This window comes from Pteronotus mesoamericanus, unplaced genomic scaffold, assembly GCF_021234165.1.
Source record: "Pteronotus mesoamericanus isolate MK-2021 breed Mesoamerican mustached bat unplaced genomic scaffold, CSHL_Meso_final contig_90, whole genome shotgun sequence".
NCBI classification, from domain to species: domain Eukaryota; kingdom Metazoa; phylum Chordata; class Mammalia; order Chiroptera; family Mormoopidae; genus Pteronotus; species Pteronotus mesoamericanus.
Genome location: NW_026555277.1, coordinates 11,505,500 through 11,523,706, shown reverse-complemented (window position 1 = coordinate 11,523,706; position 18,207 = coordinate 11,505,500). Strand labels below are relative to the sequence as shown.

Here is an 18,207-nt window from a genome sequence, read left to right as displayed (position 1 = left end):
AATCACTAGTCATGTAAATTTTATATCACTTCTCTCATAACAATGTATGTTGTTGACCTACTTGTCTTGCTGGCAGAGGGGTTGGTGTTCTGCATCATGATATTAGTAAACATAAGGCCATTGCTCTTCTCATGCTTCACCTCTGCATATCCAAATTGCTTCTTCCAATAAGAAGGAAGAATTGGGAAATACCACGGAGCTGCCATGCCATATGTACCTGTAATAAAAATGTATTAGGAAAAATAGCTATTAATTGATTGTTAACATTACGCATCAAAAGTTAAATAACTGATTACTAAATATAGTTTAGGAAGAAGTGTTTTTTTTGATATTTTATAAAACTAGAGAGCACTCACAGTTTTCAAAGTAAAAAACATAGTTTTTTAAAAAATTCTTTCCTTTTTGAACAGCTTCATTGAGCTATAATTATATGTCATAAAATTTACTCATTGTAAGTACAGAGCCAGATAATTTTAGTAAATTTATAGAGTCGTACAACCATCACCACATATTAGAACGTTTCTATAACTTCAAAAAGTTCTCTCATGGCCATTTGCAGAGAGTCCCTGCTCCCACTTAAGACCTAGGCAATCATTGATCTTATTTCTATCTTTACACATTTGTGCAAATATAAATGTAGCTTAATGGAAAACTCCTAATCACATTGAAAATGATGACCACTTGAGAGCTAGGAAGGAGAAACGAGAAACCCAACTAGTCATTCTCCATTAGAATTTGGTAAATTCTCCTTTGAATGAAGAACTTGGATTTTGCCTTATACTCCCACTTGGAAAGACTGGATTCCATGCTTCTCAATTCACTCCACCCTTTTAAGAAACATCAGAGAAAGAACTCCTTAGGTTCATTATCTCATCCTGAAAAAATTTTGGTTAATTTTGGAATTTAAATATTTACTTTTAAAGATTACGTATGGTAAATCAAATATTAGAAAATACATATTAGTCAATTCATATGGTGACAACCATAAAAAACAGGTATGTGTAGGAAGTATGTTCGTACCTGGGAAAACATTCCTGACATACCAAGCAATAATGAAATAAATGAAAGAATCCGCTACAATTAGACCGCAGAGCCAGCCAAAGGAGGTGGTGTCATCTTGAACCGGAGAGCTGTACATATTTTCCCACTGAAGACCTACAAAGGGAACACATATATTAATTCTTGTGTGAGATATATTGCAGTTGGGAACGATAAAAATCCACTTTTAAAGAAAGGAGCCTACCGATGCCTTGCTCTTCGTATCGCGCTATGTACTGACTGGCGTAGCTGAACGCGGTTGGTGACAGAAGGCTCTGCGGAGAGAACAAACAGCAGTCAGAGCTCTTGAAGGTTTCATACTTTTCACCCAGATGGATCTTAACATACTGAAAACTTTGGACATAGTTTTATCTACATATGTAGATAAAATCATATTAAAAATATAGAGGTCCCTTACCAAGCATGCTACAACTCTGAAAGAAAAGAGGAAATGGAAGAAAACAATAGCAGGAAAATTATAACTTGAAGATTTGTCATATATCCAAAATATATATCTAAACTTATTAAATGTTGCTCAGCAATTTATAAAATAGATAAGTACAAAGTAATACAATGTTAAGACTAAAACCAAGTGAAATGTAAAGGGCCAAAATATGTTTTTACTTCATAAATTGATTTTAGGTAACAGAAGTATTATTAGAAAATACACTAAAATAGCAATTGATTGAATACTTATTGCAACAAATGAAAAATTTTAATTTTGCTTAAACCCACAGTAGTCAAAGTTAGATGAAAGTTATTTATCACTTTTTATTTCTTTATGGAAAACAAAGTTTTAATATGACTCTTAGTCAATAGAGGTTTATTTCTACTTTTCAAAATTCATAATCTTAATGCTTTCACTAAAATTCTTAAATTAATTGAGCACTTTTGAATTAAAAGAAAGTAATTCAAAATCAATTATGTGTTGTCAATGCATTTGTTTTTATGCCTAAAAGTTATATCATATGCCATGAAAACCATGAAAATCATTGATATATGAGAATAATTCTAGCAATAGAGGCTTATCAAGACAGAATTCTTGGTGCTCTTCAAAATGTGACATATTTTAACTGTTCCTTCTTCAGGAACTCTTTCTGAACAGTATCAACTTATGGTTTTAGAAACTATGGGAAAAGTGCTTCCTTTACATAGTCTTGTGCTTGTGTGGTATACAGCGAAGCAGAAAAAGCTGACTATCATTAGGACAGTTAAGCTCATTTTGCAATCACTAAACTGTTAAATTTAAACAATTTAATATGCATATGTACTGTCAGTATGAGAGTCTAAAAACAACAATAAAAAAAAGGCCCGTTTTTCTTACATGTGACAGTTGACTCACCATGAATACCTTTACTACATAGCTCAGCTCATCATCAACTGTAACCATAACAATAAATGGGAAAAAGGCAATGATGTAGATGAGGCTTCCAATCAGAGCTGCAATGTTGGTGTTGTTAAAGAAGACACTGATGAGATAGCTCATGGCAATAACAGAGAAGCTATAGTCCGAAAAATACAGGAACAAAATGAACCCATTTGTTTTAGGAAGAATATTGCCGAACTTGAGTATAATGATGAGGATGACAATGGTAACGAGTAAAAATCCAACACTCTCTATCATCCAGGCAAAAAAGTGACTGCAGGAGTTCACACCCATCATCTTCATGTACTGTAAAAAGGAAAAAGTGTTAGCTGCTGCTTAAGCTGATACATTCCCAAATAACAACTTCGTGGTGCCATGCAAGAAGGCCCACGAAACACTCACACATAGGAATTAGGTAGGCATTTCCCTAAGTTCATAAGTTCAGTACTGGTCCATACTTGCTACATGATATTCACATGTACATTTATTCCAGCCCATCATAGATTGCACACTCCCAAAGTGCCCCACATATAATGAAATAATAAATAATTTGGGTAGTGAAGGGGTTTGCTTTTTTTTTACAACTCTGTTTTATAACTGGTATCTAACTGATGTCTCAAGATTAAATTAGGTATCCTCTGAAGAATTTTACAACATGAAAATGACATTTGTGTAGTCAAGATTATTTCCAGTGGATGAAAAACTGTGGAAAATTCAATGTTGGGACTGATATAATAAAAGTACATTTTTTTTTTACTAAACAATCAATATTCATGTTCCTGGGAAAAATAAAACAGACCTGATTTCTAAAAATTTAAAACATGGAGACTGACAGGTGACTTTCTGTCTTTTGCCACACCTTCCTCATCTTTAAAATCACTGGCAGCCTAGGTCAAGTTTGTCATCTTGGTTTTCAAAAAGACATGCATACACTCAAAATTAACTCACATATCTTAGATATTCTATATCTCTTTCTCAATTAATATTATTTTATAATTTGATACTCATAGATGCCAAGGCATTTACAAAGGTAGAAAAACAGATGAGTATTATGTATTTGTGCATTAAGTCAAAAGGATTCTGAAAGATCTAAAGTCCCCTGGACGCTGGTTGTCTTGAATTTGGTGACATGCAGTACTTTGGGGGAACCTGGATATCCTGGGTCTTAGTTTTAATAATTCATAATTAATATTAAGCTTCTGAATCCAATATTTTATAGAAAATAACCCAAGAGAAATAGCCCACTAACTTTACAGTCCCCACCTTCTTACCCTAACTTGTCTAGAAAAAAATAAGAAATGTGCTAGATCTTTTGCTCTATAAGCAAGAGAGTGAATTTTATTTTCTGCCTTTGTAACTTACCACATTTTGATAACTCTGCGGTGCTGGTTGTTACCATGGAAACAGTTACCTGACTGCCAACAGTTTAAGCTGTGGGCCTTAAGCTAATCACCACTGAGAAAAAGCCCCTGACTTTTCCTCTTAACTTTGCCCTTTCCTCACCCTCTTTTCTCCCTATTGCTTCTCTCCTCCCAGGTCTTATCAGCCTTTGTTGTAAAGATTCAACTTATGTTTCCATAGGAATGGATGTGTACGTCAAAGTAAAAAAATCAGCATGGAGCAGATTCACTACGGAAGTCTCCTCCAATTGTTATGTATCCATCATTGAAAACAAAATTATATTTTGGTGTCAAAAAAGACCTCATATACATCCTATTTTAGAAATTCTCTCCCTGTATCCTAACCCATTTGAGATAATTACTGTATCATGTTCCATGACTACATTTCAGAGTACTCACCTATTCAAGTATGATCATGATATGTTAGCTCTTTATTTGCCTTTCTTCCTATTTGTATTTTGAGGGTTTTTTGTTTGTTTGTTTTGTTTTTTGTTGTTTTTTTACTGAGTTTCTGCCTATCTGAATTCAATTAAATGAGGAGTTATGGAAGAACCCAAGTGGCTATTCCAAAGTTAATATTCACCACCAAATTTTATGTGGCCTAACAAAAATATTTACCTGCAATGTATGACAGTAGGAGACAATGTCAATATGTTTCACAAAGTGGATATAAAATATCCAGGACACTATTGAAGATGTGAAACAAAGCTGACTCCATAAGCATAAATGTGTTTTCCTTTTCTGTCAGTTGAAAGTTGTAGTACAGCACATTTATATATCTAGAAAATTCTCCATTCATAGCCTTGTTAAAATATAATTTGACAAACCTAATAGGACTAAGACTAAAGACCAGGACTAAAAGTGCTTATCATTGTAATTCTGAAATTTTTGAGACTCCAGATCAGATTCCTATTCTCAAGAACTGATAAAAGTTGAAGACTCACTATTGCCTTTGATTGAAACAAATTCAGTTAGGTGCTTTCAAAAATACTCACTACTTACCGTTCTAGCATGAAACAAACTTTAGTGTTAAACTTCAGGATTTTATGCCATGAGGAGAACAGCTGCTTTCATATAGACTCAGAGCATGTAAGTCATCCATAACTTATCCAGATTCACTGCCAACTTTTTTTTTTAATAAACAAGATCAAACTTGCTGATGGAACATGCACATAGAGAAGGGTTGCCTACGCTTTCTTGGCTCTCATTGGCTCCTCCTCAAAGTGACAACTGTCAGGTGCCAGCTTTGGAAGCAGAGTCACGTGTCTCAAGCTCCCAAACCTGCCAGAGCAATTCATCAATACCTGATAACCTGCTGCTCAAGGAAAACCCTTCTGGACAGTGGCCACAATCTTCCCCAGTTTATGGCAGAAAATAATGAGAAGAGATTCGGTAAGATTTTATACAAATGGATTGCAACATTCAGGGGAAGATTATGCACAGGGACCGGCATTAGTGCTATTAGGGAAAGAAACCGTAAGTATTCATCTATTTACTTGAGTATTTACTTATTCAATTCAATAAGAATGTCAAGCACTAATTTGTAAAGAATAATATTTTCTACCTCAATTTTAAAAATTCTCTTGACAATAGGTATTTATATATTGTTTTAGTAAGATGCACAGAATGTTGTGATCATTACTTGGAATGTTTCAAATTTCCACTACTGGGATAGGTAATGCGTGTCAAAAAAGAATTAAAGGTTCTCTAAAGAGAAGCACCAAAAGACTAAAAATCCTTGCATGGTTCTTGGTAACATCTCTGCTGCCAACAGATACTTTAGTTTACCTGTCTAAACTGAGAAAGAGCAACTCCAACTGAATATGAGCACTAAAATCCCCATAAATGATGTATATTAGATCAAATTGATGAAATGAACCCATAAATCAGGAAAATAATATATAATATACACATACATAATATATTTTAAAAAAGACTCTTCCATGTGTCATAAAAGCAGGTTCTTTTAAAAAAAAAAAGATATTTATTTATTTATTTTTAGAGAGCGGGGAAGGGAGGGAGAAAGAAAGGGAGACTCCCACAACAAACGTGTGGTTGACTCTTACATGCCCCTTAATGGGGACTTGGCCCACAATCCAGGCATGTGCCTTGACTGGGAATTGAACCAGTGACCCTTTGGTTTGCAGGCTGGCACTCAATCCACCTGGCTCAGTGCCAGCCTCGGTCTCAGCCACAAGCCAAGCCAGCCAAGGAATGCAGAAGAAAACCCAATTGAAAGATATTTTGAATATTTTTTAAACTACAGTCTTAATTTTCATCAATAAACTTATTTATCAATAATATTTGTGCTAATTTCTTAGCAAGTTACAGGAACTCACTGGAGTCGTATCATAAGTAGGTCAAAGATTAATGGTTTCATTGAAATAACAACTAACTTGGTTTTCTTGCCCAGATTTGAAAACAATTACAGAAGAAATAGGTTTTTTTTTTTTCCTTTGCCCTTTTGATTTAATTTGGAATAGAAGGAAGTAGAGAGAGGGTAGCCTTACACCATAACTAAATGTAAAAACAATGGCATTAAAAAGTGATTTTGAATCTGTGGTAACCTAAGAGGTTATCCTCATCTTCAAAAGTCCTTAAGATTCTATGCTGGTAAAATTAGATTGTGAGAGGGAAGGTAGGCTGTGATTTGAAGTCAAGAAACTTGAGTCTTAGCCAGATTTACCATTAACTATCTCCATAGTTTTCAGCAAGTCACTTGTCACTTTCTCAGTTCAGCTTTTTTATCTTTAAAAGAGAGGGGGTTAGGTTAGAACTGTGGACAGTAGAGGGAGGCTGAGCAGGAGACACTGGGCATGTTCCATCCGTTCCTCACCTCCTTTCATTCATCTCACAAATAGATCAGAGTCCTTTGAATTTAGGACACCACGGATTTTAAGCTGTGCCATTATTTTACATGCAAGCAAGAAAGAAAAATCACTGCCAAATAAATTATGACACCCTATCAAATACATCCGAATTTCAGAGGTTTTAAAATGTGTAGAAAAAAATCATTACCCTGGAACTGATAAAATACGTATAATTGAATGTCTTCTCTGTTCTGGCAGTGAGAGAGCTACATTCTGCAAATATAGTGCTGAGTGAAGTGTTTGATGATAACACTCAGAAAGTTTAAGGGGTTGGGCCCAAGTGAGTATGAACTGGAAGACTCAAAGCCTCTTTCTCTGATTCCAAGTTCACTGATCTTTCATTATACAACTTTGACCCCCAAGATCAGGTGGTTAAATTTTGAAGGTAGATGCCTGAAAAATGAAGACACAAAGCTACCAAGCAGAAACTGGTTCATTGTTTAAAATGTCTTTCATGTCTTAAATTGAGAAGGGACTCTTCATTAGGCTTTGACAATTTTTTTGGTGACATACATAGATGCACTTAGTATCATCTTTAACAGAAAATAACACAATGTGTGTATTTTACATATATATATATCATGTGTATATATGTGCATATGTGTTTCTGAGTTTGTATAGGTGTATATGGGTATTTATACACACACATATTTACTGAATGTTTCTACCACAAATAGTATTTTTTAAGGCAGATATTTATTTTGAAGTAGAAAATAATTTAGATTTTATCATGGTTTTCTACTTCAAAGTTTTTCTTTAATCTGTAAAGATTCATTTCTAAGTACCAGGAATCTGAAAGAAAAATATAAGGGAAAGACTTGTAACCTAAATTATGGTCCAAGGCATGGATCCAAGCTTTTAAATTGGAGTTAAGAAAGCATTGTACCCAGTCCTCAATACAATTGAGCTCAAACCATTGATGAGACATTTACAAACTTGTAACTGAAATTTAAAAATGCAGCTGTGAGGGTCAACCAGAATTTAAATAAAAAAGCCAAGGAATATAGGTTCAGACTTTAGGACAACCTTGGAAGCCAGATGCTGAACTAACAGAAATATGAAGCAGTAATTTGTATCTTGTAAGGAGAAATAAATAATTGCCTAGAAGGACTGGTAAAGTGAGTCTGAAAAGTACAATTAGACTAACAGGTTACTCTAACCTCATTATTTCAGATTGTCAGCCAGGACTTGCAATAATTATTGTGTTCCAGTTTTGAAACGTTTCTGCTTTCTCTTCACTCATGAGTGTAAGAAGGGACTCATTTTAGGATGAGAAGGTAAAATAATTTCTATTCTAATACAATCCAAAAATCACACAATGCTTTTTTATAAATTCTGAAAAGAAGTAAGATATTTTGGATTTGGGGATAATGATGAAGAATATGCTCAAGAAGAGTCCATTCTTTACATCCTAGACACTATCTTCCATTGTTATATTATTAACTTAATCAGTAGCTTAACATGAAATTCTTAGCCTATAAATTATGAATTAGTGGGAGATAGAGGAGTAGGTAATTGAAGAAGACAAGTTATACTGGAAAGAGAATTTGTTTCCTGAGAGCAGAAATAAGCCATGCGTCTATGTCTATGCTTATGCCTATATCTATGGCTATGTCAAGGTCTATGTCTAGGTCTAGGTCCGTGTCTAATGTCTGTGTCTGTGTGTCTATGTCTGTGTCCATGTCTATATGTCTGTATCTGTGTCTATGTCAATGTGTATGTCTATGTCTATCTATCTCTACAGTTGACCCTTAAACAACAGGGGTCTGAACGTCATGGGTTCATGTCTTTTAAGTGAATATACAGTTAGCCCTCTGTATCACTGGATTTTACATTCCCAGATTCAACCAACTGTGGGTCAAAAGCAGTATTTTCACTCCATGGATGGGAATCTGAGGATGAAGGGGGTTGGCTGTATACATTGATCCATGACATTTTATATAAGGAACTTGAGCATCTGAGGATTTTGGTGTCTGTGGGGGTCTTGAAATCAGTCCTCTTATGGATACCAAGGGATGATTGAAGTCTTTGGGGAGTCAAAGTTGTATGTAGATTTTTGACTGTGCAGGGTTCTGCACTCCTAATCCTCTCATTATTCAAGGGTCAACTGTATATCTATATCTATATTTGTATCATTACTTGGGCTCATTTAGTTACTATGCCAATAATCTCCTTGCTTTAATAGTATTATTGTTATTATTTAAACTTCCCCTGTTAGATCTTAAGTCCTATAGATAACTTTCTGGGCAAAAATTTACTCTTAGCATCATAAATTGCACTTAGATTTTATTCAGAATTATTCAGATTTTGTTTTTCAGAAACACTTATAAATAACACCTATGTAATGGGGGGGGGCAAAATACTGCATTTTCAGCTGCTTTTATGATGCATAAAACATATTTCTAATTCACAAGGTATGACTCAGCTTTCTGAGTTTGAATAGGTAAAATGAAAACCATAGTAATTAATTATTATAGAAATATACCTTATACATAATAAGAAGAAATTCTCAACATACCTCATGAAGCCGGAGGTCTTTCTCATAAACAAGCTTTTTTACAAATGCAGCTATAAATACAACCCAGGCAACCATGAGCACAATTGGAAGAGAATAAGAGACACTGGTTAGGAAGCTGTAAAAAAACAAAAACAAACAAACAAAAAGAGAAATCCAGTGACCAAAATGAATGTCATATTTGCAGATAGCAATAAAAAGAACATACTACTTCTTAGACATAAATTATACTGCTTTTTAAAACTGAGAATAATCATTAATATAAATCTTTTATTTATGAAATGTGAAGCTGACTTAGTAAGCCCATGATTTCCTTGCTTTAATGCTGCAAGAACAAAAAATAAAAACAAAACAAAACAAAATCTCTGGATTGCTAGATAAAATTGCCTAATTGTTTAAAGTGTTTTAATATGTCTTGTCCAGGAAAATAATTATTATATAGATATAATTGCAAGGCTCAAAATCCTTCTGCCTAAACCAAATTCTTATCTAAAAGGCAAATTTAAAATTACATGATAATTGGTTTATCTAGCTAAAAGCTGTATCTTCCCAAATTACTGTATCCACCTACTCTGGAAGCTCATAGGGATTATTAAACAAAATTATCCAAAATAAGATAAAATAAAACTGAAAGGCTTCAATTTAAAATGCAGACAAAGAACTTGGATTCCTTAAAATAATGCATCAGGAGATTTTTCATAAGCGATATAGAAATGTCTTTTCTGGTAATATGCTAACTAGAGGGTCACTGAAAGACCTCATCAGGACACACATATATTCCTGAGTGACCTGCCCACGACACCTGAAAGTTCAAATACAGTATTTCTCAAAGTGGAACACTCCTCAGAATCACCTGAAGGGCTTATTGAAACACTGATTTCTGAGCCCCACCCATAAGCTTCTGATTTATTACATCTGGGATGGGATAAGAAATGTACATATTAAACAGTTTCCTGGAGATATGATGCTGCTAGCCCAGGGACTACATTTTGAGAACCACAGTTTCCTGCTTTAGCCACCTTTCTATGAGTTAAGGAAATGAATGGTTTTTCAATGAGAGAAACTCTAAATTGATTTGTTTTGCATTATTAGCCTCCACTGAAGCTTTTATTTGGAGAAAGATCCCAAGGCCATTTCCTTTTTAATCTATAAGGCTAAGGAATTACCTTCAAGTTCCCCATGAAAAATACAAGTATTAATAGAACATGACATCACCATCATTCATTCTCACTTTAGCATCCCAAGTGTAACACCATCAGAGACATAAGGGGTTTTTCGATGGGGAATGAGTGAGGGTTGGGACCATATCCAATGTTTTTGGTGCCTAGGAAACTATCTGGCATGGGGTAGGCATTTAAAGAATATTTGCTGAAGAGCATTATGCTAAGCGAAATAAGCCAGGGGGCGAAAGACAAATACCATATGATCTCACCTATAAGTGGAACCTAACCAACAATACAAAGATGCAAGGAAAATAAGACCAGCAACACTGAAAAGAAAAGAAACCAACAGAGACAAGAGGGAAGGAGGGAGGGGGGGCGGGGACAAGGAAGGGAAGGGGAAAATCAAGGAACATATAGCAAGGACTCATGGACAAAACCAAAGGGGAAGAGTTGAGGGAGGGAGGGAGGAGGGAGGGGGCAAGGGAAAGCGGTGGGGGGTAGGCAGAGACAAATGTATTTGAAAAAATAAATTAATTAATTTAAAAAAAAAAAGAATATTTGCTGAATGAATTTTGTCTTGGTTCAGGTCCAGCCTTGAGGCTGTTTCTGGCTCTAGTATTAGACCAAGCCCTCATCCATTAGTAATAAAACCCTGTAGTGATTCTTTTAAGTGACTGTGTGTTTTAGATTTGATACAGGATAAACAAACGAACAAAAAAATGCTACTCTTATAATCTAAGGACAAATGCACTACCAGTTTTACAACTTTGGATGAGTTTACTTAACCTTTCTGAATGTTCTTTTTCTCCTGTGGAAAGTATGGCCGATAACGCCTGCCCCCACTTACCTTATGAGGTTCTTGGGAGAAACAAATGAAATAACATATGTGAAAGCACTTTGTATGCAACAAAGTTTATATGTATGTGTAAAGCATTATGATCATTTTTCCATAAAATATGCACAGTACAATTACTTTTACTCTTAAAAGAAACATCCACATACCCACCATCCCAGGTAGCAAAATTGACAAGGGAAAAAAAAAGTGAGCAGGAAAATACAGAATAATGTTCATTTAATTGAACCCATAGGTTTTCACTATGAAGGCAAGTCACTGCATTTAACACATGGTTTAGACTGCAGAGTCCTGACTGGCCTCCACAATCAGCAGCCCACTGACAAAATTCTCATCTGCCTACCCTTACCATTGCTGCACAAAGTGTTACATAACCTCTTCTCATCTATATATAGCTTTTGAAGCTATACATCAATACAAGGAAAACAAAAAAAATCCAGAAGCATCTGAATTGTATATAAAATGCAATAAGTTGGCTAAATAATGAGTACAATTTCTTTAAAGTAATATTCAGCCTCAAGCTTCTGTGTATGAGAATGAGCTCGAAAACACTTAGTCCTCTAATATTTTTTTTTTCCTCCTTTACTGTGGTCAGAGTGGAACAGCCATTCAGTGCTACCGTGCAGGTTTCTTGAACATTCAAATTCAGTTGTCTAAAAACATGATCTTTACATCTTTTGTTCACTCAGCAAAACCACTTTAAATAAAGATTCCTAGCAAGTGGACTAATAGTATATTATGTAGTTTTAGGTAGCACAATATTTATCTTAGAGGATTGATTGATGATGTGTTCCATCAAAATTTTCTTTACAATTGACCACGTATTTACAGATATTTAATTAAGGGAGAGTAGGGAAAAATTTTAAGATTGTCCTGTCTAACTCCCTCATTTGACTAGAGAAAGTAAGACCAGTAGAGAGCAGGGAACATGAAAATCATGCAGTCATGCATTCGGCACTGGAGTATGATAGAGAAAACACGGGTCATTTGATAGGATCGATCCCATCATGTTGGTATCCATGAACAGCTTGGATGGAGCTGTGCCCTATGGTGTGGACTGGACCCTTTCCTGGAAACAAGCATTGGACAAAGTTCTGGTGAATATTATCCCCGTCCCTTGATACATGTGAATGAATGGACAGAAATGAGTTCTCAAAAAATGCTTGCTTATTAACAAGGGCTGAATGTGTGCAGACTTACTTGTCTTTCATGTAGCAGGGATAAGGAATTGCTTGGACCTGGACTGCTATTTCCTGGGAGTTCCTTCCAGTCTGCAATTCAATGATTGCTCTTTCAATATTATCCTGTAAGTAAACAAAAGCCCTGCCGTAGATCTGGTTGTGTGATGGAGAATTATGCGGCCCTGGGGCCCAAATCTTAGTCCTTATGTTTCTTGTAGTCTGTGAGGTCTTGAGACTCATGCGGATGGTATATCTTATGACAGGAGGAAGAGAGACGTCTTCAGAGTCATAGCCTCTGTGCTGGCTTCTGTTAGAAGGAAGCTTAAAAATAACACCTAAAAATAAAGTGGCAACAACAGCAGAAAGGTTATTTTATGGTTGACATTATTCATTGTTTGGAAGGTGCACATAGGGGATTTCCAAACAGGCAATTGAGTAGTAATGTGACAGTAAGTTCAGCTCCCAATTTGCAGAAAGGATGGCTAATTGGGAGTAACAACCTCAGATATTCAAAGCAGGAGTTTGAGGATATAATTACAAACTAAGTGGCCAGATTAAATATCTCACTCTGAGCCACTTACTGATATAAAAAAACAAAACACACACTTTACAATGAATAATCTTGATAATTATAAGGACAAACAGCTTTACTCTGTAACTACAAAATCCTTTTCAGTCTTAATTTTAAGCATACCAACAAAATTACACATAAATTGAAGGCTGCTCGGATGATATGGTTGGTTGACTACATGAAAGGTTCTTGTTTCTAAGGACATCAGAGGAGACAGTGACCACGTCCCCCACCCTGACCCAAGACTACTTTTCTGAGTTCTGGATAAAAGAGGTGAGGGAAGAATTTGGCCAATTTTAGTACAAAGAGAAGCTCAAACTTTAGTAGAATAACACTTACTTCCAAAGAGTTCATTGCTTTTGGAGAGTCTTTCAGCTTCTCTCTCCATTTCATCTACACTTTTTGCTGCCTGAATACGGTCATATAATACACAGGAGGAAATATTTACTGTCAGGGAAGATAGTGTGTTCAGATGATCAATGAGGTCAATGCTGTTCTCTAATTTCAGCCTTAGAATATCTGAAGAAGCAAAGCAAAACAGACAGAAAGCATGTTATAATGTTATATGATAATGTTGTTTCTTCTAGTAGTAATGAGACAAAACAATGATTTAGTAAACATATGCTAAACTAGACTATAAATAATAGAAAGTTGTAGAATTTACTCTAAAAAGATCTTGTACTCTAAATTTGGAAAATGTGTTCAGTTGTGCAAATATTCATTGAGCAGAATTTTCAGTTACAAATTTAGTAAACCCAAGTTCGGACAACAATACAAGTTAATTTAAAAGTGTATTCTGCTACAATTTAATTAACCAATGACTAGAAGTGAATGATTTTTAAAAAATCTATCTATATGTAGTTAGGACAAAAACTGTAAACTGGAGATGAAAGTTTTGAATAAACAGTAATGCCTGCTTAGTTCAGGGAATGGGAATGCAATGATATAAACAAAGGAAAATCTATGTAGAGTATAGAACAAATAAACTATATTATTCAAAAAGTTGTGCTATAGAATCATTTCTTAGGGCACTGTGAGATCTCTGCCACACACATAACTTGCTAATATTGTTTGATTTAAAAATCATGTTGGGGATCCAAGTTACACAAACCTCCTTCCACAACTAATCTGGACTTACAACTAAATTGTACAGAAATCATCCAGAATAACCAACTGAACACTAGCTGGAGAGAAGCCTTACAACCAAGGACAGAGAGACAAAACCACCTCACCACAGCATGACTGGTAGGGAGTGTGGAGGAAATGTAAGAGGGCTGGCTAGGCTGCCACACGCAGCAGCTGATATGTGGGAGAAATATTTCAGCAGCCAGAGGGTTCCCCCTGGGAAATATGGGGTCTAAACTCCTGAGAAGTATAGGCTCACCAGCCTATAGCATCAGAGCTGTAAAGGAACCCAGATAATATCCAGATGTGAAAAGCAGTGGGGTTTCTGTCTGCCAGGGAGGGGTAGCTGGAGGTGTAGAGAGCCTCTTAAAGGGCCAAAGCACAAAATTTTGTTTGCAGCCACTTACCATTGGCGCCAGCAAAAGGAGGGCAGAGTGGACTAGAGACACTTGAGGAGAATCTGGGGTTGGTAGCTCTGGGGAGAAAACTGAAGACATAGCTACCAGGGTTCCTATATTGAGTTATGCCCCATACTGCAGGAACCATTACTCTCAGGCAGAACACTCCTCTCTAAATGGTATCAGCCTGAGGGGAAGCAATACCCTCACTCACAGGAATTACTCTGCCCCACCTTGTGGTGCTTAAGCCAGGCTGCTGATTACAGCTTGATCAGATTAACAATTGCTCAGTTTAACAACTGATTAGTTTAACAACTAAGGTGGAAGTATAAAACAGCCAAAATGGGAAGACAAAAAAAATAGACCCCAAATGAAAGAACAAGTAAATTTTCCAGAAGAACTAGATGAAACGGAGGCAAGCAATTTATAAGATAGAGAGTTTAGAGTAACGGTGACATGGGTACTCAGCAGCATGAAAAAAAACAAAGACCTGAAAAAAGGACCAGTCAGAAATAAAGAATGCAATATCTGAAATAAATAATATGCTGGAGAGAATAAACAGTACGTTAGACGAAGCAGAGGTTAGAATCAGTGTTTTGGAAGATGAAGTAGAAAACAACAACCAGGTACAGCAGCAAAAAAAAAAAAAAAAAAGAATTTAAAAAGAAATGAGGAGAGCTTAAGAAACATTTTGGACAACATGAAGTGTAACAACATCCTCATCATGGGAATACCAGAAGAAGGAGAGAGCGAGCAAGGGATCAAGAACCTATTTGAAAAAATAATGACCAAAAACTTCCCTAATGTGGTGAAGGAAAAAGTCACACAAGTCCAGGAAACTCAAAGAGTCCCAAATGATTTGGATCCAAAGAGCCCTACACCAAGACACATCATAATTAAAATGACAAGGCTTTAAAACAAAAAGAGAGAATCCTAAAATTTGCAAGGGAAAAGCAGGGAGTTACCTACAAGGAAGCACCAATTAGACTGGCATCTGATTACTCAACAAAAACATTTCAGGCCAGAAGGGAGTGGAGTGAAATATTCAAGGTGATGAAAAGCAAAGACCTACAACCAAGACTACATTACCCATCAAGGCCATCATTTAAAACAAGGAGAAATAAAGGGTTTCCAAACAAGAAGAAGCTGAAGGAGTTTGTTAACTCTAAACCAGCACTGAAACAAATGTGAAAGGGTTTGCTTTAAAAAGAAGAAGAAAAAGAGAAAGAAAAACAAAACAAAACCCAACACCAAAAAACAAACAACCTAATTAAAAAATAGGCAAAGGACCTGAACAGACACTTCTCCAAAGAGAAGTTACTATATTTAATCAATATATAGTCAATTACTATATTTATTTTAATTTTTTTAATTCTAAAATTTCCATTCTATATCTAAAGTTAGGAAGGATAAAATTTATATAAGAACTTTGTAGTAGATCCCTGACATTTTGTTCCCTTACCCAAATGATAGTTTCAGAGAATAAATACACTAAATGTCTATTAGCCATTTGTATGTCTATTACACTGAGAAAAGATACTCAGCGTTACTAATCATCAGAGAAATGCGAATTAAAACCACAATGAGATACCATCTCACACTTGTCAGAATGGCTATCATCAATAAATTAACAGACAACAAGTGCTGGCGAGAACGTGGAGAAAGGGGAACACTTTTGCACTATTGGTGTAAACTGGTACAGTCACTGTACAAAGCAGTATGGAGATACCTCAAAAAATTAAAAATGGATCTGCCTTTTGACCCAGCAATCTCATGTCTGGGAATATATCCAAAGGAACCCATACACTGATTTGAAAGAACATGAGCACCTCTATATCCATTGCAGTGTTATTTACAATTGTCAAGATATAGAAGCAGCCCAAGTGCCCATCAATACATGGGGGTAAAACGACTCTGGGACACTTACACATCGGAATTCTACTCAGCCATAAAAAAAGAAGAAAAATTTGTCCTTTGCAACAGTATGGATGGACCTGGAGAACATTATGCTAAGTGGAATAAGCCGGTCAGAGAAAGACAAATACCATGATTTCACTCACATTTGGAATCTAATGAACAAACTGAACTAACAAACAAAACAGAGATAGACTCACAGACGGAGAGCAGATGACAGCTAGTGGTGGAGGGATGGAAGGTTAGGGAGTGGAGGGATGGAGCAAAAAAGAAAAAGGACCCAGACATGGACAACAGTGTTGTGAATGCTGGGGGAGTATAAGAAAACCAAATGGCAATGGAAAAAATCTTTACGATGAAGATTAAATTTTTAAAAAGTAAATAAAACCTATGTGGGCTATCTCTATTGATATCTGCATTAATCTAAAGAAAATGATCAAGATATTATTCCAGGTAATTACCCGGGAAGAAAGAGAATTTAATTGCTCTTCAATTTCATGATTTCTTATGAGGAAATCAACTGAGACAAAGGGCAAATATGAAACTGGAAGTTAATAAATCACTTGGCCAATTAAATTTTCACCGACTTGATCATTATGAATACTGAGAAGGCTGTGAATATCACAAATCCCTCCTCATAGAACCCAAACAGGTCTCTTTCATTGTCCAGTATAAAACTAAATTTTTAACAGAAGGAAACTTCTTAAATGAATTTCTCATTAGAATATAAAGTGAAATGTTTTGTTTGATATGGACGTTGGTGGGGGAGGGGTAAAGTCATGGTTGAACAGAGGCCTCTGGTGGCCACGGGGAATTAACACAACACCAAGGATTCTTTCAAAATACTGGTAGACAGTTTCAAAGAAAGCTGAGAGTCAGTGATCCACAAATTCAAACTGTATACCTCCTTAGATACTAAGTTACATATAAAATGTATACAACTACACAAATATCAATTACTATATTTATTTTAATTTTTTTTAATTCTAAAATTTCCATCCTATATCTAAAATTAGGAAGGATAAAATTTATATAAGAACTTTATAGTAGATCCCTGACATTTTGTTCCCTTACCCAAATGATACTTTTAGAGAATAAACACACTAATATCTTTTTAATCAAACTGGGTTGGCTATCATAAAGTCCATATAATTATATACATTATATAATACAAATGTAGTCATAATTCCTCTCCCCTGGCTTGTAACCTAAGGCATTATGTCCCTGTAGCTCCAGGAAGGAGCTTGTTTTTCTGCTTGCTCTTCTGCTGCCAGTTACTGATGCTCTCAGTCCCTTCCTCATACCCATGGTTGCATAGCAACAGTGAGTCAGACTGGATTAGATGTCTTGCATCCCTTAGGTTGAAGGTGCAGTTGTGGTAGAGAGAATGCATGAGTGCAGTTTCCTTTGATCCTCTTTGACCTGGTCGCTCTAAATGACCGTGAGAGGAGGATCCAACCCAACTACTTACGTGGGTTTATTTTCTTCTGAATTTCTGCATTGCCTTTGTTTTACTTTCGCTAACTCTATAACCTCTTCTAGTTACATTCTGGTTCAGTCAAAGTGATTCTGAGGCCAGTAGATATAAAATTTTAGATGTAGCCAGAAATAAACCATTTCATCTTCTTTTGTCCCTAAGGAATTGCTTTTCTTTAAGCTACCAAAAATTAAAAGATCTTCTTACTTCTAGCAACACACCAACCTATCAGTGATTTTAGGAAAAGCTGCACTTACATAGAATGCATCATCTTATAATTATTGAAACTAACTACAGTCACTGGATAGCCAAATAATTACTACTTGTAGAACTAAT

General features: G+C 35.6%; 1 protein-coding gene across 1 annotated transcript in view; it reads right to left on the bottom strand.

Annotated features, from left to right (window-relative positions):
* The window catches only part of ABCA12 (ATP binding cassette subfamily A member 12), a 165,389-nt gene that overhangs the window by 41,690 nt on the left and 105,492 nt on the right, over positions 1-18,207 (bottom strand). The window contains exons 21-27 of the mRNA XM_054586173.1: positions 13,297-13,476; positions 12,406-12,721; positions 9,193-9,307; positions 2,381-2,710; positions 1,244-1,313; positions 1,021-1,155; positions 71-217 (exon numbers count right to left, since the gene is read on the bottom strand). Of these exons, the coding sequence (XP_054442148.1) occupies positions 71-217; positions 1,021-1,155; positions 1,244-1,313; positions 2,381-2,710; positions 9,193-9,307; positions 12,406-12,721; positions 13,297-13,476 (1,293 nt within the window). The remainder of the gene's footprint in view (positions 1-70; positions 218-1,020; positions 1,156-1,243; positions 1,314-2,380; positions 2,711-9,192; positions 9,308-12,405; positions 12,722-13,296; positions 13,477-18,207) is intronic.